This window comes from Malania oleifera, chromosome 11, assembly GCF_029873635.1.
Source record: "Malania oleifera isolate guangnan ecotype guangnan chromosome 11, ASM2987363v1, whole genome shotgun sequence".
NCBI lineage: Eukaryota > Viridiplantae > Streptophyta > Magnoliopsida > Santalales > Ximeniaceae > Malania > Malania oleifera.
Genome location: NC_080427.1, coordinates 8,280,814 through 8,306,327, shown reverse-complemented (window position 1 = coordinate 8,306,327; position 25,514 = coordinate 8,280,814). Strand labels below are relative to the sequence as shown.

Sequence of the window (25,514 nt, the reverse complement as noted above, 5' to 3'; positions counted from 1 at the left end):
TTCAAGTTTAGAAATTGTAAGATCTTTTGCATTATCACTCGAAATCTTGGATCTTAACACTTTCAGCTTTTTTGCCATCATATCATTCTTGTTTTCTAATTTCATGATTTTCAAATCCTTTTATTTTTCAACACTAATTTTTGATTATAAATCTTTCAGTGATGCCTTATTCTTGGTTACTAATCTCTTAATTTCTAATTCCTTTTCAGTATTTTTTTTCCCCAAGAAGTATGAGACTCTCGAAACTCTTCTAACTATTTTGCTAAGTCTTTATTTTCATTTTCCAACATTATTTTCTTTTTGGACATCTTTGTTAAAATTTTATAAGCTTTAGCAAATTCCTTTTGTAATTCCTCATAAGATGACATGTTATCATTATCAGATTCATCATAATATTCACTACCAAAAATATCACAAAATGTATCATATTCATTGCATGAATCATTTTAAGAAGTTGAATGAGAAGTAGAATGAGTAGAGTGTAGCTCTTCAACAACTAATGCAATTAGGCCACAATTTTCTACTACCTAATCATTTGAGCATGAATCTTCCCAAGTAGTGGACTTCTTTCCTTTGGTGTCCCCAAATCTCCTATCGAGTTCTTCCTATATCTCCTTAACACTTTGACATGACTTGATTTCATGAAAAACATTAGTATCTAAACCAAACATTAGAATGTTCATAGCACTGTAATTTATGTGCATTAATTTCATGTCATTCTCATTCAGCTCATATTCATATTTAGGGATTTCAACATTATCAATAATTTTCATAGGAACAAAGTTTCCTTGAGCAATTGCTCTCCAAGTCCTCAAATCCATCGATTTTATAAAAATAGTCATTCTTATTTTCCACTCGGTGAAATTTTCACCATAAAACATAGGATGTTTTGCAGAGATTTGCCCCACACCAAATGGGGATACACCCAAATAAGCAATCGTGATCTTTTTACAAATGAACAATTACATTTATGTAAACCCGTTCTGATACCAAATGTTAATTTAGGTGTAATCCCAAGAGGGGAGGTGAATTGGGTATTTTTAAAATCTTTCAGATTAATTATCACTTAATCCCGATTTCTATGTTTAACAAATTAAATGCAGGAGTTTGAGGCCGATTTAAATTTATTTTATCAATGAATTCTTTTTACCAAATTAAGTGCGTGTGAGGTTATTCAAACATACACACATGAAATACAAGTAATGAAATGCAGTGCGGAAAATAAAAGGATAAGGGAAGAAAGAAGACAAACACAATTTTATGAGGTTCAGCCAACCTGGCCTACGTCCTTGCCTTGAGCAACTCACTCAAGGATTCTACTATATCCTTGCTCCTTTAACCGGGACAGAGCGTCCCTTACATCCGCTGCTTACAAGAGGCACAGCTTCCTCCCCACCTGGTTCACAACCCAAACCGTGATTATAATATAATTTCCAATCTGCAAAACAACTCAAGATTCGCTTCTAGCAAAGCTAGTGAATACAATTGAAACCTATCACATATAAATATGATGAAACTTGAAGCTCAGTATGTATGAAATGATACAATCATTATATGAATGAAATGCTTCAACCAATTTCCTTTTTTTTTTTAAATCTCCCAAGTAATGATATAAGGAGAAAATTAGGATTCTAGTTCACTTTGCGAAAATGCCCGAATATCAAATGTGAACTTATCAAAAGCTTTGTCTTGAATATTATGTCGATCAAAATAAAAAAAGTTTTCTTTCAAATATTCAGTCACAAAATGATCTTTGTAATATGCAATTATATACATACATATATATATATATATATATATATATATATGTATATGTATATATATAATATGATTTCCAAATATCAAAAATTGAATATAATGTTTTCTAGAAAATATCCCTCAATAAATATATAGTTATGAACACTAAGGATATTTAGTGAAAAGGTTTTAAGATATCTAAAATATAGAGCCTTTTAACTGAATACACACTTGAATCAAAACCGTTTTATTAATGGCGAAAACTTTTCTTAAGTAGTGATCTTATCTAAATAATCTATAAGTAATCACACTCTAGATCAATCACTCAGCTAATATTCAATAATGAATTTTGAGATGAAAAGTTCTTTGAAAAATATATATCACCATGCAAATCAGTTTAGATGAAAAACTCTATGAGAATAATTATTAACATGCAGATCGATTTACCAAACCTCAATACCAAAATGAGTGCACAATGCTTACTAGATTGTATTTTGAAAATCAAGATAGCCTTAGCTCAGATTTGACGTAAGAACTTTGTTGATTATATAGGTACCTTGCCCTTAGAATGAATCTTAACCATTGGATCAAACATTAACTGGCGTGTTCTCTTATTAAAATAAATTTTTAAACTTTCCCATAGGTTTAGACGACTGAGGGTTAAAGTTCAGACGGCTGAAGTTCCTTAAAGCTTCGAAAAATTAACCTAGACATAGGGTGAGACGACTGAAGTTGGGGTTCAGTCTTCTAAAGTGTTGGGTTCAGATGACTAAAGTCTGAGTTTAGTCTTCTGAGGTGCTTCAGTCAGGTCCTATGTTTCACCATAAATTTTTCAGATGACTGAACTTAATCTTCGGTCTTCTGAAGAAATTTTTCAGACGACTGAACTTAACTTTTGTCTTCTGAAGTTCAATCTTCAGATGACTGAACGTGGAGTTCAGTCTTCTGAACTAACCAATTCCTAGATTTTCTCCTTTTAATTTGAAAATTCTATTTTGCTCTCTTTCTTGGCTCTTTTATAAAACATTTTCTAGGGTTTTAAAAATATCTCTTAAGTCCATGAATATCCCCTAATGATGTTCATGAGATGCATGAGTCCTAAAGTCAATTTAGGGTATAATTTGAGCCTCAAATTAAATCATATGAAAGATATGAGTACATTTAGTTCTAAATACTCATTCCCATATTGATCTTGAACTTGCCGTTTGCATCTTCATTCTTCAACTCTTTTAATTCCATGGATTGTGCTAAGTTGTCTATGCTTTAATCTCTATGACTTTCATGACTTATTATCTTTCCGTGCATGCTAAATATTGTTCTTGTTCACAATCTCAATGCACAAATCAAATACCAAGTGATTTGTCATTATCAAAACTGGATTGGACTTATAGAGTCAACACCGTGTATTCTTGAGGAAGTAGCAATTGAACGGCTCAGGTAGAGCCTTGTGATGCTATGCGTGTGTGGACGTGAATAAACCACGTGTCATTGGCTAAGTGGTGGAATAGGAAGCGACCTAGATTGTCGTCTCGGCTTGATCATGACCGTCGCAATATAACACAGATTGCATGGTCATCAAGTGGTAAGGAGTGAGTTGATGATGTGGCCTTATCATGTCCATTATGAAGAAACATAGTGCCTACGGCCAATATCTGGCTGAGTAGCCACTTTTATGAACAGAAAATGTTGCTCCACATGTCATCTTGCTATGGTTCTAAAGGGCAGATATGCAAAAAACAAAATTTTTCATCTCTCTCTCTCTCCCATTTACCTTCTCTCTTCTGAGAAAACTCAAATCCAAAACCCAGAATCTTCTTCCACCTCTTCTTAGATACCATCTGAAACTCATCCTCTCCTCTCACTCCTCTCCCCTTTCTCTGAGATCCGAAAACCCTAGTCTTCATTCGAAGCTTCCCCCTTTCCCTCGTTCATCTCTTTTCTTTTAGCTCTCCTCTGAAACCCCCGAAACCCTAATCTTCTACAACTTCTTCTTTTCTCTCGAAACCCTCAGTTTCTCCATCTCCTTAACCTGCTACTCTCCTCCCTCAAACGATCTGAGCCCAGATTCAGATCTTCCATCCTTGAAGCCTTAATTCCTTACCTCTCTTTTTCTATTTCAAGCATCTCTTCTCAAATTCCTCTCGCCAAAAAAATCCCACCGAAAACCCTAGATCTCAATCCTGGAACTCTCTTAATCTCTCCTCTCTCTCTTAGGATCCTTCTTCAATTGCTCTTAAACCCATGAAGCCCTTTACTCTCTGCGATCCCTGAAACCTTAGGGTTTCAATTTGAAGTTTGATCCCAAGACCTAGGAGAGGTCTGATCAGGTCGAAAGCAAAGAAAAAGGATAAGTGTTCTTTCCCTCCCTTTTTTTTTACTTTTTTTAGATTTTTGTTTGAAGTTTGATGTGTGTGTGTGGTCTGAAAATTTATATTGATGATATGAATATTGTTGTTATTGAGGTTTCATATTAGGGTTAGGATTTCGTTTCAAGGTGGGGTTGAAGACAAGTTACCTCGTCTTAACCCAGTGGATCATGCTAGGGTTGACTCACTCGAGTCAAACCCCTAGGTTGTGTTAACTCAATGTAAAACTGAGTGTTTTTTGACATGTTTGGGCCGCCGGTTGCTTTCAATTTGTGCCTAGTGGTTGTTTTTTTTTAAAAAAAAAAAAGAAATGGGCCTTGGGTTAATTTTGAAACAAGCATGGGTTATTTTTTTTTAATGGGCTTTGGATTAATTTTGAAATGGGCCCAAGGTCAAATTTTTTTAAAATGGGCCCAGGGTTAATTTTTTGAACGGACCTTAAGTTAATTTTGAAACAGACCTAGGATTAATTTTTTTAAAACAGGTCGAGGGTTAATTTTTTAAATGGGCCTTTGGTTAACTTGAAATGGGCCCAGGGTTAATTTTCTAATACGGGCCTTGGGTTATTTTTTAAAAATGGGCTCAGGGTTAATTTTCTAAAACGAGCCTTGGGTTATTTTTTTTAATGGGCTCAAGGTTAATTTTCTAAAATAGGCCTTAGTTTAATTTTGAAACAGGTCAAAGGTTATTAGTTTTTTTAAAACGAGCGTTGGGTTAATTTTGAAACGAGCCTAGGGTTTTTTTTTTTTAAACGGACCTGTGGTTTTAAAATTAAATTGGGCCTAGGGTTTTTGGAAATGAAATGTGGGCCTGGGTCTCGGGTGATTTAGAAGGAAGATTGGGCTTCAGTCTAAGGGTCCGGTTTGGGTTGAGGCTCGAGTTTGGTTTAGATTGAGGTTGGAGTTCGGTTCAGATTGAGGTTGGTTCATAGGGGATTTGGTTCAAGTTTTGGGGAGTTGGTTTGGGGGTGTTCAAATCTTGGTTCAAGTCAAGTGGGCAAGTTCAAGTTCAAGTTTCAGCGCCCTTGGGTGGGGGGGGGGGGGCGGTTAAGCTAGTGGTCAGCTCAGGTTCAATTCTGAACCTAAAGCTTGGACATGAGTACCTGCATTCACAATTTCGTACAGTCTAGCACAGTTTAGCATTAAATTGGAATAAGGAAAGCAGAGCTTTCTCTAATGCTCTCAATTTTGTAGAGCTTTCTCTAATTCTATCTCAATTTTTACAAAGCTTTCCCCTAATGCTCTCTCAATTTTTATTTTTATTTTTTGTGTAGAGCTTTCCTCTAATGTTTTCCCCTCACTTTGCACTGTGCAGGCAAGTGATTCTCATAGGCTCCCCTCTAACATAATGTTATTATAACAAAAATCCTGGCAGGGAATAATCTTAACAACTGTCATTCTCTTCCTTGCGCACATGAAATTTTACTTTGCATTTGATTTTATTTTTGAATTTCAGTTAACAAATTGACTTTGTTGCTTCTTCGATTTCAGGTTAGTAGGGGCCTTGGAATATGTTGCGAGCTGTTGTTGAGGACTTTGCTTATGTTTCTATTTTTTATATTTTCTTGTATGTCATTTGTATTATCTTGTATTTTGTAACTCCCTGTATTTGCTTTTGTTATTTGCAAAATTTTTCTGTATGTATTTCTGCTATACTTTGCATTTCCCTTTCCTGGGTTGTACTATATTTATGTGCAACTCCTTATGTAGTGTAGTATTTTGTAGAATCTCCCTATATCCCATATCCAGGGCAAGTGCCCTCTCTTCAATAAAACATGTTATTTCAATGCATGTCCAGGCTATTACATATTTACGTATGGAAACCCACAGGGCTTGAACGATTTTCAATTAATCTGCAAATTTTGCCCACACAAATGACTTTCCCCTAATTAAACTTTAGCATTTGATTTTGAAGCAACAGACATCTAGGAGCATGATATGAATTAAGAATTCGATCAATCAATTTTTCCAATGCAACGAGTTCAAAAATTTATAGCCTTACTTAAAGTGATTTTGAAAAATCAAGTTAGGGAAACTTAGGGGCATGGTTCAATTGTGATCTCATCCACGAGAACTTAGGCACAAACATTTAATGATGATAGTTAATGATGAGCAACCCCTACCTTCAAAATTTGTTCCAGGACCCCTGTTTTAAAATTTGAATTGACTTGGTAAAAATTAGGGTGTCTACAAAGCTAAAGGAATAACTAGAAGGTAAACACTTGAAAGATGAACAAAGAATTTGCAAAGTGCTTGAAAAGGTTTTTCAATAAAGATCAAAAGCTTGGATTCATGTATGAGTGATACCTAATGAGTCCCTAAAATGCATGATTTTAGATCCTCATTTACCTTTTTTATCTTTGTTTTATTACGTATTTACCCGATTGTTGACCTTATTGGTCACGCCCGGTTTTGATAATGACAAGTACCTGTTCTATTTGATGGGTATTTGAGGTTATGTGCAAGTATTCTAATTGGCAGATCATAATGATAGAACAAAGAAAGATTGAAGTTGAAGACCCAATACATATGTTGTATTTCATTTTATTATTATCTAAAGGGTCTGTAATAGTAAATAGGGCTTGACTTGTAATAATTGCATGCATCACTTACATGATGTGATGAGTAAGCTCTTAACTAAAAAGGAACTAGAAATGATCCTAGGACACACACTCATGAATTTATATGTTTGGTCATTTAATTAGGATGTTTGCACAAATTGAAAAGAACTGAAATGTATGAAAATTACATGTTCGGTCGACCGTACTCCTATGTACAAAATGCCCCCGGTTGACCAAACTAGGACCAGGTCAATAGGTTGACCACAGTCCAGTCGACCGAACTCACTTAGTTCATTTGAACCCGGTCGACCGAACTCCCTAGGAGTCAACTTAATTGACCTTTTGGTCGACCCAGTATAAATTACATATCAATACCCTGATCGACTGAGTTCCCGCGTGTGGAAAGTCAACAGTCTGGTCGACCGACCGAGATAGTTCAAAATATTTCCGATCAACCGAACCGTGCAAAAAGGGAAAATTTTCCCTAGGACTTACAAGTCCGGTTGATTGAACTTATAGTTCATTTAATGCCTGGTCGACCGAACTTCAAGCAACTCGGTCAACCGAACTCGTCTCGGTCGACCGGTGCTCTCGGGTTGCCCTAAAAATTTACCGCGATTAACATTTTTTTAACAGGGTTAATTTAATTAAATAATATTAAAACTTTTATAATAATTCCATTTGTGTCCTTAACGATTATAATTAGGGGGGAAGTCTATATATACCCCCCTCATTTCGAATAATTAGTAAAGGATTAGAAATCTTGGTTAGGAGAAATTCTTTAAAACTCCAAAATCTATAATACTCATTTTTGAGCCTCCAACACTTATTCTTTCCAGATCTTATTACTCAAATATCTTTGTAAGTGTGATTTTAGTGTTGTTGTTCTATAAGGTTTGTTCTCTCAAGATTATGCTTGTTTGACATTATTTTATTTGAGAGCAAAACCTCAAGTGCTCTTAGGGGACTTCATTGATAAGTCTATCCTAAGAAGACTTCACTTGACCTTATGAGTATTGCATTGTCATTACAGTATCTTGAGAAGTTCTTATTTGATTTTGATTGCAAAAATCCCTTCAAATCGTTTTCAAATATCTAGTGTGTTTTATCTTAAGAAATCTTTGAAGAGATATTTGTTTATGTGGTGAAAATTTTTGTTGCAATATTCATTGAGTTATATCATTTGTTGAATACAAAGATTAAACCCTTTTTGCAAACCAAATATATATATATATATATATATATTTCTTGAGCTTTACACATTGAGAAAATCTACTCGTTGAGATATCTGAAGTATTGTTGATATCTTTGTTTGAGCATTTAGATTGAACATATTTTGTGATACAAAGATCATATTATTTGCACTCTCACGCACTAATTACATCAATTGCAAATATATATTTGAGAGTAGACATCTAAAACCACATTGAGCTTACTTTATTATATCATTTGGTGGTGTATGTGATTGCGTAGATTTGGTACACATATGCTTTACATGAAAGCATATCACTGTACCATTTCATTGTGAACAAATATGTTGTATTCCAGGCACGGGTCAAAAGAGGGAGACTAGCCCTGGTAAATAGTCCCGGATTGGCTTAGACCTGGTTAGGAAAGCTAGGTGCACCATCCTATTAAGGCGTTTTGGTTTAGGTCAGCCCCTTGAATTGACCTAGTTGTAATCGGTACGGCTCCACCCGTTAAGTGAGCCTTTAGTAGAAACCTCGGGCTTCTGAGTTAGAGGCGGAGACATAGGCATAGTTTGCCAAACCCCGATAATATATCGTGTGCCTTGTTTATATTTCTGCATTTTATAGTTACCGCACATGCATGTTATGGTGTGAATGATGCGCATGATTTAAATATATTTATTGGCATATTTGGAATTGCATAAAAAGACCCTAGGTTGTATTATATAGCTAGTAGTTCAATTGTGTTAATCTGTCTATATAAACTCTTGTATTTACATGGTATCTCATGAGGCTGAAAATACACGTTCACGTAACTTGTAGCACTTAGGGTTCCTTGTGAGCACTAAGAGAGTGTCTATGGCGACTTTGACACCTTATGAGATACTGTTGAACCATTTATCGTTCTTTTGAGTTTTTAATACCTGCTCCACACAACTACAATAAAAAGAATAAAAAGTCAAGGACACGACACATGTTCTCCACATATGAAGACTCTTCAACTTCTTAATGCCTTAGAATTATTCATGTCTGGTTTGTGAATATGTTGATCTAGGGTGGTCTTGTTGGATATAGTGAGTAGGTGAGAGATGTTAAGGTGAAGGACCTGGCACCTCACAAATAGGTTGGATCCTTTTCAAACTAGTCTACTTCATACATTTAGAGCTTGTTCCTTGCAATATGTGGGATGTTTAATCATGACACTTCTCCTCACATATGACGAGTGAACCCATCCTTTTTGAGTGTTTTGGAGGGTGTACTAGCTAGCCCGAGTCAAAACGACTATTTTGTAGGTGACCACTAGTATTCTGGGTGTAATGAGTCATATACATTGCATATGCTTCGACATTTTGCCTATTTATACTCGAATTTATATGGTTACATTAACTCTGAATTGTAGTTGCTGGTTGAATCTATGTGAAAATAATATTCTTAATGGTTATACAATGATGAAACTTACATGAGTGACTTGCTTCGGAGTTGCATGAATTATGTATGAATGAGCTGGTGTGTAATTCGGTGATAAACCTGTATAGGAAATGGTATATTTGTGTTGCATGTGCATTCATTTAATATTCACTAAAATTGGTGTTTGTGGGTATCGCCCTAGATTGCATTCACGTTATTTGTTAGAGACTAGCAAAACGTTAGTTGGGGGGGTGATTACGCATCAAGGTTGCGTAATTAGGCGTTTAAATTCATGCATTAAAGACTATAATGTTAATTAAATGCCTGATTATGTCCTATATTTTAACATTGAGCTCAATTTATAATATTTGGGTTTTATTCAATAATTTACGGATTTTTGGTTTTTAATTTTTGCAGGATAATTTTTGAAAATTAAAATCAAAATTAAAATGTATGTGGGCTCCGTGCACATGAACCCGTGTCATGCAATGCAAATGAGAAACCGCTGCAATGGGCTGTGTACGTGGATGAACCATGCATGTAAGAACATGCATGAAGTGAAGAGGCATGCGTGCAACTTGAATGAGGCCGCGTGATCAAATTCATGTCTGAGTGGCCATGTGTGTGTGTGAAAGGAAGTCGTGAAGAATCCATGCACTTGAATGCAAGAAAATTGAAGCCATGCAAAAGAAAAAAAATATAAATATATAGTGGTCGTGTGCATGTGTGAGTGGTAGCGGATAGGCTTCATACACGTGAAGCCATGTGTGAAGCAAGCCCATGAGCATGAAGAGGCCTGGAGGGCTTCAACGAAAGAAGAAAAAAAAAAGAGGAGAGGCTTAGTGGGTTGATGTGACCCACCCATGCAGCAAACCCACGTGAAGCATGCGTGAAGGGCATGCGCGGGACTTTAATAAAAAGGGGGGCAACTTTAGGGTTGCTGGGTAGGGGGTTTTAAAAGTTTTTTTTTTTAGGGGTCTTCTTCTTCTGTTTTTTTTAGCGCCACAGTAGCTTTTGGGGAAGGCGGTAGCAGCAGGTCTCTCTCTTGTGTCTCTATCTCGTCTTCTTTGGTGTTCGTCTCTAGCATTGTCTCAGCTCTTGACTCTCCTCTCTCAGCTCTCGTCTCTCTCAGCTCTCGGGTCTCTCTGTCACTATTCTTCTCTGGTAGCCACCACAACTCCAATCGACTACCTTCGCCCTGTACCAACTCTAGCCACAAAGCAGCTCCGACCTACCCACTCTTTGCAACTCCTCTCCCTTATGGCCTGCAGCCTCTCTCTCTCTCTCTCTCTCTCTCTCTCTCTCTCTCTCTCTCTCTCTCTCTTCTCTTTTTGGAATTTTAAATACTTTTTAAGTTCTTGTCATTGTCAGTTTAGTTTTGTTTTACTTAAGGTTTATTGGACTTTGAATACTTGTTGGGTTAATTATATTGTTAAAGTTCAATTTTTTTAGTCATTGTTGGACTTCTCTCTCTTCTCTCTCTCTCTCTCTCTCTCTCTCTCTCTCTCTCTCTCTCTCTCTCTCTTCTCTTTTTGGAATTTGAAAAACTCTTTAAGTTCTTGTCATTGTCAGTTTAGTTTTGTTTTACTTAAGGTTTATTGGACTTTGAATACTTGTTGGGTTAATTATATTGTTAAAGTTCAATTTTTTTAGTCATTGTTGGACTTGTCTCTCTTCTCTCTCTCTCTCTCATTCTCTCTTTTCTTTTAAATAATTGTTTAAGTAAATCTTGCCTATTTGAGTTGTGTTTTAATTTAAGTCTTAGAATTTTTAATTTATCTTTGGTCATTATTAAAGTTCAGTTTTTAATTTTTGTTTTGTTGAGTTCTTGATTGTATTAAAAATTTAGTTTTGGTTGCATTAGTGGTTCATTAAAGATGTTTAAGGTTGAATGCTTCAGTTACATAGTAAAATTATCATCTTTAGGCTTTTTGTCCGAAGTTTCAAACGTGAGATTTATTTCTTACCTAAATGATTAAACGTTGGATTGTGTTTGGTATTTAATTTTTTCATCGTCTATTTCATTGTGCATGTCTTGTTTCTTGTCATTAATTTAGTGCGTGTTAGGTTCATAAATTAAATTTCACATTGTTTTAATTTCGTCACAAAATCTCAAAAATCTTAGGAAACTGAATGTGAACTATGTTCAGTAACCTTTTTACTCAAAATTTTGAATTAAACTACATTCCCTGAGGAGACAATCTGACCCTTGGGCTAATTATTACACGAGTAAACTCCTATACTTGAGATAGCTTTCAAATTGCTTATTTTTAGAGTGAGTCACCTACTACACACACCCTTTTTTTTTCTAAAACCCACCTTAGAACTTTCCTAGGTATCACATCATATGCTTTCTCAAGGTCAATAAATATCATATGCAAGTCCCTCTTCTTTTCCCTAAAATTTTCCATTAATCTTCTTAAAATATATATAATTTCTTTGGTAGATCTCCCAGACATAAAACCAAATTGATTTATTGATACCTTCATTTCTAGTTCTAATCTTTGTTCAACTACCCTTTCCCATAATTTCATCGTATAACTCATAAGTTTAATTCCATGATAGTTATTACAATTTTGAATGTCTTCTTTATTTTTGTATATCGGTATTAAAGAGCTTTTCCTCCATTCATGTGGAATTTTCTTAATTTTTATAATTGTATTAAATAAATTAGCTAACCATATAATTCCATTATCACCTAAGTATTTCCAAACTTTAATTGGGATGTTATCTAGTCCCATAACTTTCCCATTTTTCATCCTTTTAGTGCAAACTTAACTTCGTTAACTTTAATTTTGCAAATAAATTTCATATTTTTAATCTTTTCATCGTTTGACAATTCTAAGTTTAAGCCTTTTATTTGGTTTTCATTAAACAATTTACTAAAGTAATTTCGCCATTTTTCTTTAATGTCTTTGCCCTTAATCAAGACAATATCATCCTCACTATTTCACCATTTTTTTTATTTGGTTCACTAATGGCATTTTTTGCATCTTTTCTTGCCTTTTTATACTTTTCAAAGTTATCCTTGTTTCTATATTTTTGCCACATTTTATACACACACACACACACACACACACACACATATATATATATATATATATATATATGTTGACTTCCTAGGGAGTTCGATCGACCGGGTGAAATATACTAAGCCGGGCTCGGTCGATCAGGCTGTGGTCAAACTGTTGACCCGGTCCTGGTTTGGTCGACCGGGTGAAATTATACTTGAGAGTACGGTCGACCGAACATGCATTTTAAGTGCATTTCGGTTCTGTTCCCTATGTATATTAACCCTATTCATATGATGATTAAATTTAAGAAGATAAAGCATATTTTCATGTTGTATGAAAGGTCCTAAGGTCAGTTAGGTCATTTAAGGTCACCGAAAAAATTTGGTGTCAGTCGACCGAAGATATAAAAAATTAAATGCAATTACATAAAATAAACATCTTCTTCATCTTTTTGCTCTTCTGTCTTCATAGAATGCGTTTGATTGTATAGTCTTTAAGTTCTGTAAGCTTCCATCGTCATTTCCTTATGTGTGTGTGAAATTAATGAACCTGTTCACATGCTAAATACAACATAAGAGACATGTGCTTTGTTAGCATCAAAATAGGGATCAGACTCAAAAAGTCAACAGATTCATATTATAGTAATTCGATAAATTTTACGCTAACTGTCAGCTACCTAACACAACTCTCCTCTTTTAGCTGAACTTGGGACCAGTTGTGTGTGAAAAAATTAGGACATCTCAATACAATTTTATAACATAGGTTTGAACTTTATAAAATTGGAATATTTATGTCATACACTCAAAAAATTAAAATCAAGCAACTTAACGTATATTAAGATGCAAATTTTCCAAGTACTAATCTTCTCATCTTAAACTCCCCTCCCCCACAAAATTTCATTTTAGAATAAGTAAAAAAAAAAAAGATTTAAGCAATTATAAGAGGACATATGAAATTACTATAAACCTTGTCTTTAGAGAACAAAAAATATCACGATAATGTCGATAGCAAGGCTAACATACTTCCATATTATAATGTGAACAATGGAAGTGTTAATTTTGCGGTGGACATGCTCTTCACTAATTTGTCACAAACAAGGATGCTCTTATCATCATTCAACTTTAAACAGGAATCCTTGCCACTAAAATATCCAAAAAGCAAAGAACCATCTACCATTGATGCCAAGAACTTTAAGACTATAGTGAACATCATTCCATAATTTTCATCCTAAAACAAATTGGATATGAATAAGAGTTTGATTGTCTTACACTTAATTTACATAGACATGGAAAAGTGAGAAAATTTAGACTACAAACTAAATTTATTATTAGTTAATAATATTAAAAAATATTTCTGCCATTATTAATGCATACCATAATTAATATGCATTTTCCTATTTCTCATCAACATATGTTTGTATTATAAAATATTTCTATTTTTAAGCACTCCTTCTACTTCTAATCAACACGTATAAAGTATAAAAACTATTCTATATTAATTTACAAGCACATTTAATCAGCATATAAGCTCCTACATCAAAAGTATGCAAAATCTTTGGTGTATCCTTTCAAATGTTGTTATAATTAAAAGGTTATCTATTCAAATTTTGTAAATTTTCAAAGTAGACTTGATTTTTCTTGCACATTGACTCACTTTAAAAATAAGCTGTTTGGAAGCTATTCCAAGTATAGGAGTTCAGTCGTATAATAATTAGCTCAAGTGTTAGATCGTCTCCTTAAGAAATGCAGTTTAATTCTAAATTTTGTGTAATTCAAAAAAAAATAAAAAATAAAAAGTTTATTGAATACAGTTCAGATTCAGTTCTTGGGATTTTTGGGATTTTTGCAACGAAACTTAAAGCAACATAAATCCTTACTAGAAATTTATCATGTATAAAAATAAGTAAATAAATGTCAGATTCAGTGCTAGAATAATGAAAGAAACAAATCCTACAATCATTCTATTAAATAAAAATACTAACTCTAAACAAAAACCCAAATAAAAAATAAACTCTAACTAAATAAAAACACTAACTTTAATAGTAAAAATACCCAAAGAAAATATTTAAATGCTAACAAAATCTCCAAATAAGAAAAACAAACTGAATAATGACCCCAACAAATATTAAATATTGAACACAAGACTTAAGAAAAAACAATCTAAACTAAATATTTTAAACTAAAATAAAATTCCAACAATAACATTTTATTAAACAAATAAACTAAAGAAAGGGAGTAGAAGAGAGAGAAAGATTCAATTTAAAAACTAATTAACAATATTTAAATAACAAGAGAATCAAACTAATTTTTTATGATAAAAATAGATCCAACAATTGTTTAAGATTCAAATAAAAAAATAAGGAGAGAGAGAGAGAGATAACAAGCGGTGTGTGTTTGGAGAGAAGGAGGAATTGGAGAAGCCTCTCAAGAGTGTTGCACACAGCCTCTAAAGCCCACAATATTTAATTTTTCAAAATTACCATCAAAACCTTTTTCTTCTTGCAATTTCCACTGCCCCCCCCAGGGATCTCCCACGCGAGCCCGCCCACACACACACACCTTGCATGGCCGGGTCACATCAGCCATGGATCTCTAATTTTTTTTTTTTCATTTTTTTTAACATATAGTTAGTTCTGCACTTCGAACCCGATTTTTTTTTTTTTTTTAAAAAAAAGAAGATTTTCATAAATATATATATTTTTTATTTTTTATTTTTGAAAATTTATTCCTTTTAAAGAGAGAAGGGGAGAAGGGCATAGAGAGAAGAAAAGAAGATTTCTGCGCTATAAATTCTGTCAAAATCTAGTTTTTAGAAGTACTTATAGGTTCGGATTCGTCGACGAGACACGTCATCTCGTTAATGAGTCCTTAACGAATTTCGTTGACGAACCCTTGTTCCTCGTCGACGAATTTCAGACTATTTAAAACCCTTCTCGGTATCTTCTCGTCGACGAGGTGTGGCTTCGTCGACGAATTCCGGGTTATTACATATGAGAGTAAAATGAGAAGGGTCACACTTCTCTATTAGTAAAATGATTAGACTTCTCTCTTACTATTTATTTATTTTTTTTAAATAGTTGAAGAAATTGAGTAGATCAAGTCAATAAAAAGCCCTCATTAAATGTATTATTTGACATTTAACTGAGTCACATAATGGAATAATAACTAGTGACAATATAACTAAATTTATTTTTTATTATATTTTTAATGCTAATTATTTCATATGTTAAAATCATCTACTTTGTAAAATTTTCAATTTATTATCTAAATTTGAAAGGCTAAAAAAAAGAAAGAGGATTTCCATAATATATATATATATATATATATATATTTAAAAATAAAAATAGTTTTTTTGAAAATTTATTCCTTTTAAATTTATGAGATATTCTTTATCAATTAAATAATTAATAAATTTAAATATATATATATATATATATATATTTTTTTTTTTTGCGTGATTCTCCCAACAAAAGAAATTGTCTTTCTTTCTCTCCCAGCCAACTGTATTCGGGCCAACTGTCCCAAAGGCGCGCCTCGGGAAATTTAAATTTCCTTTGAAAAGTCAAAAAGCTAGACCCTCAACGGCAATTCTTGGGCGATGGGCGGGGATCGTGGGGCTGGGGAAGCTTCCCGTGCTACTTGTCCAATCCTACGGACTATGAAGCGCCACGTCACATATATTCGGACGCGCGGACATATGTCTGGAAAAAGGCTATAAATATCCCACTGGTCTGTTTACTCTTCTGTATGGCCATGGGAGCAGAGCAAGAACTCTCAGATCTCGTTTGGTTTTGATAATTTTCCTGGTTCGAAGGTGAAGAAGCTGCGAACAGACGAAACCTAGCACAGACTGTGATCAGAATTTCTGTGTCTTCCATGTCGCCGACGCCAGGGAATATAATCGAGAGGTTGTATGATTTCTTTTCACCTTTTGTTTTTGATTTTACTCTCTGTGTTTATTTTGGATTTAATATTGTAAATCTGATTTCGGTTCGGGTTTAATATTGATTTCTTCTGTAGTTCCTTTTCAGTTTAATCTTGATGACTTGACTACGAACGCGTGATTATTTTATTTTGGATGATAAACTAAGCAGTCTAAACCCTCTTAGCCCGGTGCCGTTGCTTCTGTAGTTGTGTTTTTTTCTCCCTACCTTTTTGTTTCGGATCGTCTAGGGTTTTTTCTTGCGTGTGTTCGTGTGTAACAACAATGGATTTTTTCCGACTTGATCGTCAACGGTCTTTGTTTAGAATTGTTATATCCTGGTTGAATTTAATGAAGGATGAAGAACTTTGATTCTTTTTCTGCAGAAGTGTTATATGTTGACAAAGGGATAGTTACCTTATGATCTCACCCCTTGAAACACTGGAGCGAGATTTTGAAGATGGGTAACTACAGTATATACAAATTCTAACATGGCTTCCCAATTCTTTAACCACGCCAGGAAGAAGAAATTAGCATCCGGGCGGGATGGATCTCTACCTGTAACTGAATTTATTTGAATGATAATTGTATACTTTATTTGTATGGTTCTCTGATGAGCCACTTCTTCAAATGAGTGAGAGACTGGGTGTATTGGGGTTTAGGTTTTAGAGTTTTGAGAGAAGTCAATCTTTATTTGTACCACATCATATTCCGTTCACAGTAAAATTTGTCTCTTTGCTCCCGTGAGCTTCTCTTTTGTTCTACTTTGGTTCTCTTTGTTCTATCTACTTTACAACGCTACTTTTGATTTCTCCTAAAAATACGTGTTTTTGATATCTTTAATTGTTCGTAAATTTAAAAACTCAAATATCAAACCTTATCTGTTTTGGAAGGAAGGAAAAGGAAGAAAAGGGAAGAAAATGCAGCCAAAGTTTAATAATAAAAACATGCATGTAGAAATTAAACTTATTGCTTTCCCTCCATTTATGTTCTTTAAAATATTGCTTTTATTCCCTCTCACTCAACAACCAGAATCTTATCAGTACGGTTGCTACGAGCCGAGCTGTGGCGAGCTTGAGCTTGAGCTTAACTCATTTGTTTATAAGCAATTTTGAGTTGAGCTGAAGGTCAGCTCGAGCGTAAAGTTTTCTGTTCGAGTTTAACTCGTTTAGCATATATAACTTGAGCTTGATTCGACTAAAGTTCATTTTACATATAAATGAGCCAAGCTTGAGCTCTATCAGCAATACTCAACCATCTCCAGCTCGAGCATATCATTTTCTGTTTCAAAGAATATTTATTGATAATTAATAAATTTATTAATAAATTTAACTAATAAATTTATTGATGTTACTTGACTTAACTAAAGCTCGTTCCAAACTAATAAATGAGCAAAGCCATTCAGCTAATTAAATTTATTGATAATTAATGATTATAATATGAGAAATATATATATTTTAAAGTAAACAAATTTAAAATCAAATTTAATGTGATTAATATTGAGTTTGTTCACAAGCCTAATATCGTGCTAGTTTATGAACTTAATATCAAGTTTGTTCATGAGTTGTTAACGAATTGATATACAAGCCAGTTCGCAAGCTGTTAAATGAATTGGCTCGTGAGCCTAACAAGTCGAATACGAATAACTTCGAGCTCGACTCTTTCAATTGATGAGCTCAAAACCTGAGCTCATGCTCGGCTTGTTTGACGTAATAGATGAGTTGGAGCGAGCCATTATCAAGTTGAGCACCAATTAGCTCGCTCACGAGCGGCTCGACTCATTTGTAGCTGGGGCTAACAAAAGAACTGGAGCAACTGTGGAGTCTGTTGGCCATGATCTTACTAATACACTTGTACAGAATAATGCAGAAGATATAGGCCTGAAATCAGAAGGATAAACAGGGTTTTTTATTGTAAGAAAAGGGTTAAAAGAGTTGGATTTGCCTGCTTGCAAAGCTTTGAGTCATTGAAGAAAGATAGGACAGTAGCCGCTTCATCTAGACAAGCTTTTTGTTTGATGGCAGAAAGATAGGACAGTAGCCGCTTCATCTAGACAAGCTTTTTGTTTGATGGCAGCCTCAGATAGTCTGATATAGCAGTTGGGTTTGAGTTCAGGATCTGAAGTTGAGCCTGATTCAATGCTCGTTTTGCAGAGTCAAGCCTTTCATTAATGTGGTGTCTGTTGGCCATGATCTTGCTAATCAACTTGTACAAAATAATGCAGAAGATATAGGCCTGAAATGAGAAGGATAAACAGGGTTAAAAGAGTAGGATTTGCCTGCTTGCAAAGCTTTGAGTCATTGAAGAAAGATAGGACAGTAGCCGCTTCATCAGATAAATGATGTACCAGCAACTCATAAAATTTGGCACTAAAACCGTCAGGGCCAGGAACCTTCTCATGTGAGGAGGAGGAAGCTTTTCACTCTCCTCTTTATGAAGTGATTTGCCTAGGATAAATTTAAGTGAGTTTAAAAGAGAGGATTGCAGGTCAGAAATTTGTCGTTAGGAGAGCCAAGCAGATTAGAATAGAACTTCGGAAGCTCATTATTGATTTCCTAAAAGATTTCTGTTCACTGTTTTGGGTTCTGATTCATGTCAACTCTTTTATTATTTACAGAAGAAGAGAAGAATTTATTGTTGTGATCACCTATTTGGAGCCATGATGCCCAAAAATTTTCTTCATTGCCTCAGACATCTAGATAAGCTTTTTGTTTGATGGCAGCCTCAGATGGTCAGATATAGCAGTTGGGTTTGAGTTCAGGATCTGAAGTTGAGCCTGATTCAATGCTCGTTTTGCAGAGTCAAGCCTTTCATTAATGTGGAGTCTGTTGGCCATGATCTTACTAATCCACTTGTACAGAATAATGCAGAAGATATAGGCCTGAAATCAGAAGGATAAACAGGGTTTTTAATTGTAAGAAAAGGGTTAAAAGAGTAGGATCTGCCTGCTTGCAAAGCTTTGAGTCATTGAAGAAAGATAGGACAGTAGCCACTTCAACAGATAAATGATGTACCAGCACTCATAAAATTTGGCACTAAAACCGTCAGGGCCAGGAACCTTCTCATGTGAGGAGGAAGCTTTTTACTCTCCTCTTTATGAAGTGATTTGCCTAGGATAAATTTAAGTGAGTTTAAAAGAGAGGATTGCAGGTCAGAATTTTGTCATTAGGAGAGCCAAGCAGATCAGAATAGAACTTCGGAAGCTCATTAATGATTTCCTCAAAAGATTTATCTGTTCACTGTTTTGGGTTCTGATTCATGTCAACTCTTTTATTATTTACAGAAGAAGAGAAGAATTAATTGTTGTGATCACCTACTTGGAGCCATGACACCCAAAAATTTTCTTCATTGCCTCAGACATCTAGATAAGCTTTTTGTTTGATGGCAGCCTCAGATGGTCAGATGTAGCGGTTGGGTTTGAGTTCAGGATCTGAAGTTGAGCCTGATTCAATGCTCGTTTTGCAGAGTCAAGCCTTTCATTAATGTGGAGTCTGTTGGCCATGATCTTACTAATCCACTTGTACAGAATAATGCAGAAGATATAGGCCTGAAATCAGAAGGATAAACAGGGTTTTTAATTGTAAGAAAAGGGTTAAAAGAGTAGGATTTGCCTGCTTGCAAAGCTTTGTGTCATTGAAGAAAGATAGGACAGTAGCCGCTTCAACAGATAAATGATGTACCAGCAACTCATAAAATTTGGCACTAAAACCATCAGGGCCAGGAACCTTCTCATGTGTGGAGGAGGAAGCTTTTCACTCTCCTCTTGATGAAGTGATTTGCCTAGGATAAATTTAAGAGAGTTTAAAAGAGAGGATTGCAGGTCAGAATTTTGTCATTAGGAGAGCCAAGCAGATTAGAATAGAACTTTGGAAGCTCATTATTGATTCCTCAAAAGATTTATCTGTTCACTGTTTTGGGTTCTGATTCATGTCAACTCTTTTATTATTTACAGAAGAAGAGAAGAATTTATTGTTGTGATCACCTATTTGGAGCCATGACACCCAGGCATTTGGCTTCAAAAAATTTTCTTCATTGCCTCAGACACCTAGATAAGCTTTTTGTTTGATGGCAGCCTCAGATAGTTAGATATAGCAGCTGGGTCTGAGTTCAGGATTTGAAGTTGAGCCTGATTCAATGCTCGTTTTGCAGAGTCAAGCCTTTCATTAATGTGAGAAAAGAATTGCTCATGGAAAGACTTCATCTTTAGTTTAAGAATTTCAGCTTCTGATAGAGTAAGCAATGGAGAAACATGGCAGGTGGAATTCTAACTATCAGATAGATTGGAACTGGAAAAAATAAAATTTCGAACCCTAAAGAAAATTATAGAAATTAAACTTATTGCATCAGAAAATCGTGTAAATTAAAAATTAAAAAAATTAATAAATAACTAAAAAATAAAATGACAACAAAAATGTCACTTTATAATACAGGTATGTGCTCTTGTATTTGATCCGTAGTCTTTGATCACTCGTTGCTTTTGAAATCTGAAACTGCCAAAAGAAAAGTTCAATAAAATAGCATGAGACCATCTCATACATTCATAAAATAAAGCACATATGGACATGGACATACTGGGATAAAAGGATACTTATATACCCTTTTTTCCTATTTATTTTGTGTCATAAGTTACCGTCTTTTGTTGTCATTATTTTTTGTGCTCTAGGAAGAAGAGGTCACGGGCCAGACGGGATGGATCTTCTGTAGCTGAGAAAATTGCAGAGTGGAAGGAGAACAACAACGAATTTGATTCTTCTAATGACGAGGGAAAGCCAGTCCGCAGAGTTCCTGCTAAAGGATCAAAAAAGGGATGCATGAGGGGTAAGGGTGGACCGGAGAACTCCCATTGTAGTTACAGAGGTGTAAGGCAGAGGAGATGGGGTAAGTGGGTCGCAGAGATTCGAGCGCCAAACAGGGGTAGAAGACTCTGGCTTGGCACATTCGCGACACCACTCGAAGCTGCGATGGCGTATGACGAGGCTGCAAGGGCCATGTATGGTCCTGTAGCCCGGCTGAATCTTTCAAATAATGCTTCAGTGAAGGAAGCACCTACACCAAGCAGTGATTGTTCGTCAGATATATCAGCATCACCATGCATGGATTATAGTTTGGATTGCTTAAAACCAAGCTGGCCAGAAGATTGTGACTACATGTTGTATGTGCCAGGAACACTTGATTTGATATTACCAGATCTTGTGTAAATTAGTTGGAGAGACAGAATGCAGAGTGGACAGAATGCTAGTCTGCTTTTTGGCAGATCTTCAAGCTATGGTCAAGTCTGAGTTTGCAAGCAAGTAAACAACCCTCCATGTACATTCAGATAATCCTAATGGCAAGTACATAACCATCCATGCAGACTCGGATCATCCTGTTTTGAATTTTTCCAGACTTCTGAAATGATTTCTTTCTTTTATTCTTTCTTTTTTGGGCAAAGTGAAGCTTTGAGCAATTGTACATTTATGATATTCTTTTTGTCAAAATGACATGTTTGTTCTAGTTTGTTTGTTGTTGTTGTCTCTTGGATTATGCCCCCGGCTTGTTTTTTTTAAAGTTGTTTTTCAAGTTGAATATTCTTTTACAAAGCATGCAATTGATTTCTGTTCTCTATGTGTTTCATAGTGCAAACCACTTTTAGTGTATGTTTTTGAACTTGTATTAAAGTTCTCAGATGCCTTGCTGAATATGAGTTACACTATCTCTATCTGTGAACATTAATCTGCAGGAACACAATAAAGGCTCTTATTTATTTCTGTGCTTTTTAGATAAATTGTTAAGACTTCTTTTTCGTATTCAAGTGAGCTGCATCTTGCAAGGTGAAAACTATAATAAGTTATATGTATTTGGGGTATTCATCTTAAAGTGAGTGAGCTAAGGAAAATGGAGGAAAAAAGAGTCTGACCATGGTCTAGAAAATCATTCTCCTTGTTTAAGTGAGTATATTTTGTGAGCTTGGGCTATTGATCTTGTGGCTCATCTTTCCTCTTGCCACTGTTAAAAAATCAATAAAATAAAATAAAAATATGCAGACACAAGAAAAAAGGGAAACAGGGGAGGCTCTTCCAGAGAGCATTCAATAGTTTATTACCCTTCCATATGTTTTAGCAGGTGCTGAATTCTGGTTCCAATTTATTGTGACCCCACATTGCTATTAATTTTGGCAGTGAAGTTTTATGAGATTGTTTTGGTATGTAAAGATCTCTCCTCTCTCTCTCTCTCTCTCTCACACACACACACACACACAATTTGGACAAAGCAACTTGGTTTTTTTTTTTTTGTTTCTGTATTGAATTCCTAGGTCAAATTTCCTATATAGCTGGAGCCTCGTTGCTGTTGTAAATGCTGCTGCTGCAGCAGCTGTAGTAGTTATTTGGTTCATTCTTTTCTGTGTGGATCCTTGCTGTCTGATTCTACCCAGTTCCCCTTCATTTGTAAGAAACATGGCCTAGAAAATCATTTTTCAATGTGGTAAGTTTACATCAGTAGAATACTCCAATTCTGAATTTGGCTGTTGCTGCTGTTGCAACAAAAAAATAATCAAATTCCTTTTAAGTCAAAAAATCATGTCTTTTGTTGATAAATAAGCTTTAAGCTTCTATTATAATTATAAAAATACAATAAAACCATCAAGATTTATATTTGAACTGTAAAGTTCTATGCACATTATTTACAGAAAAGAGAAAAAAAAAAAATGTAAATGCCAACTAAATATAAAAGAGACAGAATGCTATTCTGCGTTTGGCTCTTGTGTATCTGAAGTATGCCCTCTTGTTCTCTATTGTGGCTAACCAATATATGAGCTGATTCTCTATAGGTTTTTAAAATGGAAAACTTAGCTTGCATTTGGGGTTTCTTTTTTTCCCCACTGAACAGCATCTAGAGGCAATGACTTGTAATAGTTTTCATCAGTTTTTTTTTTTACAAGACAGCATCGAGAGGCAATGACTTGTAATAGTTTTTGTCATTACACTTTTGGTGGTTGTAAAATTTCTTTTGGTAGACCCATGGGTTTTGTGTTCTGTGGAGCTTTCAAAGATGCCAACTAAATATAAAAGAGATTAAAAGATTATAAATTTTTGTTGTGTTTGGGCACTTTTAGAGGAGAGATAAGTTTAAAACTACTGAACTTATCATCTTCCAAATTTAAATTAAGCTCATCATAAAATTTAGCAAACTAAGCTTGTCATAAAATTCAAACATTTAGCAATTATAAGATTAGATTATATGTGTTGCTAGGATAATAATTATTCATTTTTGAATAATCTAATTGAAAACAAGATTAGTATTTATTATTTTGCATCAAAAGCTGTACAGATATACAAAGATAAGGAAGCTCTCAAGAATCCATGTGAATCACTCATCCTCTCTATCAAGAATACATGTGTACACATCAAAAGAGGAGTGTGTGGATAGGGATGCATCCACAAAGAGTAAGTGTCAACATGTCTGTAGGGACGATGTGTTGGCATATTCAAAAGGAGGAAACATAGGCACATTAAAAAAAATTTGCATGGGTGCATCCACAAGGAAGATGCATGGGTATGTACACAAGGAGGTATATGTGGGCGTGTCCACAAGGAGGATGCGTGGTTGTGTTCACAAAGTGAAAGTGTGGATGCATCCAAAAGGAGGATACAAGGGCGTGTCCACAAAGAAGATGTGTGTGCACATCCGCAAGGAGGATGCATGTACGTATCTTCAAGGAGGATGTGTGGGAGCATCCAAAAAAAGAATGGGTGGGTGTGTCCATAAGGAAGATACATCGGTGCATCCACAAGGAAGAATGCATGGGTGCATCCACAATATGGATATATGGTTGTGCCCACAAACTAGAAGCATAGGTGCATTCATAAGTAGGATGTGTGGGCATGTCTAAAATAATGATGCATGGGCGTGTCCACAAGGATATAGCATGGGTGTGTCCACAAGGAGGATGCATGTGCACTCCCACAAGAAGGATGCATGGGTGTCTCCACAAGGAAGATATCTGGGTGCATCCATAAGAAGAATGTGCGGGCACGTTTTTGGAGATGTGGCTCACATTGAGCGGAACGCGTGTGCTAGGAAAGCATGGTGAAGCAAAGAACAAGAAAGTTGGTTGTAGGAAACAGTCGATAGCAGGCTTGACGGTTTTAGCCTCGGTAGATACATGTTGACGGTTTGAGTCTGCAAAAGAAACATCTTTTGGTATTTAACCGTCGATAGATTTCCTGAAACCATCAACGGTTTCGTTCAGTGCAGATCATGGATTTTGAATCGGGAGATCAGTAGATTGGGAGATTTAGGAGGATTTTACTTCAAGAATTGTTATAGAAGTGTTTTAGACGCACTCTAAGTCTTATGTGGTCATAGGGTTGATATATAAACTATCTTTTGTAACCTATAATGTTAGTTTGACGAATTGATAGTGAAAATCAATGACTTACTCCCATGGACGTAGGGAAATTACCAAACCATGTAAATTCTTGTGTAATTGATTTTATTTTTTTTCCTTTATTCTTATTGTGAGTGATTGTTTCACATATTCATCATTGGTTGCTTGCAGTACTTGTTCCGATTGATTTTTTGTTTTCCGCTACACGTTGGCATTGGCATTTAGGCTACTTTGCACAACAAATTGGTATCAGAGCTATTGGTTGCAATGGTTGAGATTTCTTCAGCGAAGTTGGATGGAACATGAAACTTCACACTTTGGTAGAGGAGGGTTAAGGACCAATTGGTGCAACAAGGTATGGTGAAGGCACTAGATGAAAAATAGTCGGAAGGCATAGATGATATGAGCTGGAAGTAGTTGGAAGCGAAGGTTGCTGCTACTATCAGCGTTTGTTTGGCCAATGACTTGATGTATCACATCATGGATGAGGAATCACCGGTTGAATTTTGGCTAAAACTGGAGAGTCGGTACGTGTCCAAGTCTTTATTGAATAAGTTGTATCTTAAGGAAAGATTATATGGGCTTGAGATGGCAGATAGTTTGGATTTGAATCAAAACATCAACGTATTCAATTAGATCATTAGTGAATTGAAGCGGGTCGATGTGAAGTTTGAGGTCAAAGACAAGGCGTTGATGCTATTAAATTCCCTACCTACATCTCCTATGTATGAGAATTTGGTTATGACTTTAACATGGGGAAAAGAAATCGTGGAGTTGGAGGATATCATGAGTGCATCTTTGGGGTTCCATCATAGGCAGAATGTAGTGATGAGAGTTCGCAAGGTGAAGGGCTCATGGTGAAAGGTAATCAGGATTGTGGGAGAGGCAAGTTATAGAGGGGATCGAGTAATAATAGAACTCAGTTGCAGTTTAAGAAAAGGAAGAACGTTA

The 25,514-nt window shown here is 35.2% G+C and overlaps 1 protein-coding gene and 1 long non-coding RNA gene across 2 annotated transcripts; both read left to right on the top strand.

The window, feature by feature from the left end:
- The first annotated feature begins 16,001 nt into the window (after nt 1-16,001).
- Nucleotides 16,002-16,937, top strand: LOC131167290 (uncharacterized). Its single transcript, XR_009140087.1, has 2 exons — nt 16,002-16,181; nt 16,582-16,937. It is a non-coding gene; the product is annotated as an uncharacterized LOC131167290 (long non-coding RNA).
- A 3,497-nt stretch (nt 16,938-20,434) lies between these two features.
- On the top strand, nt 20,435-21,623 carry LOC131167393 (putative dehydration-responsive element-binding protein 2H). The gene is made up of 2 exons (XM_058126202.1): nt 20,435-20,451; nt 20,859-21,623. The coding sequence occupies exons 1-2, from the start codon at nt 20,435-20,437 to the stop codon at nt 21,391-21,393; spliced, it is 552 nt and encodes a 183-aa protein (XP_057982185.1). The 3' UTR covers nt 21,394-21,623.
- The last annotated feature ends 3,891 nt before the right edge of the window (nt 21,624-25,514 follow it).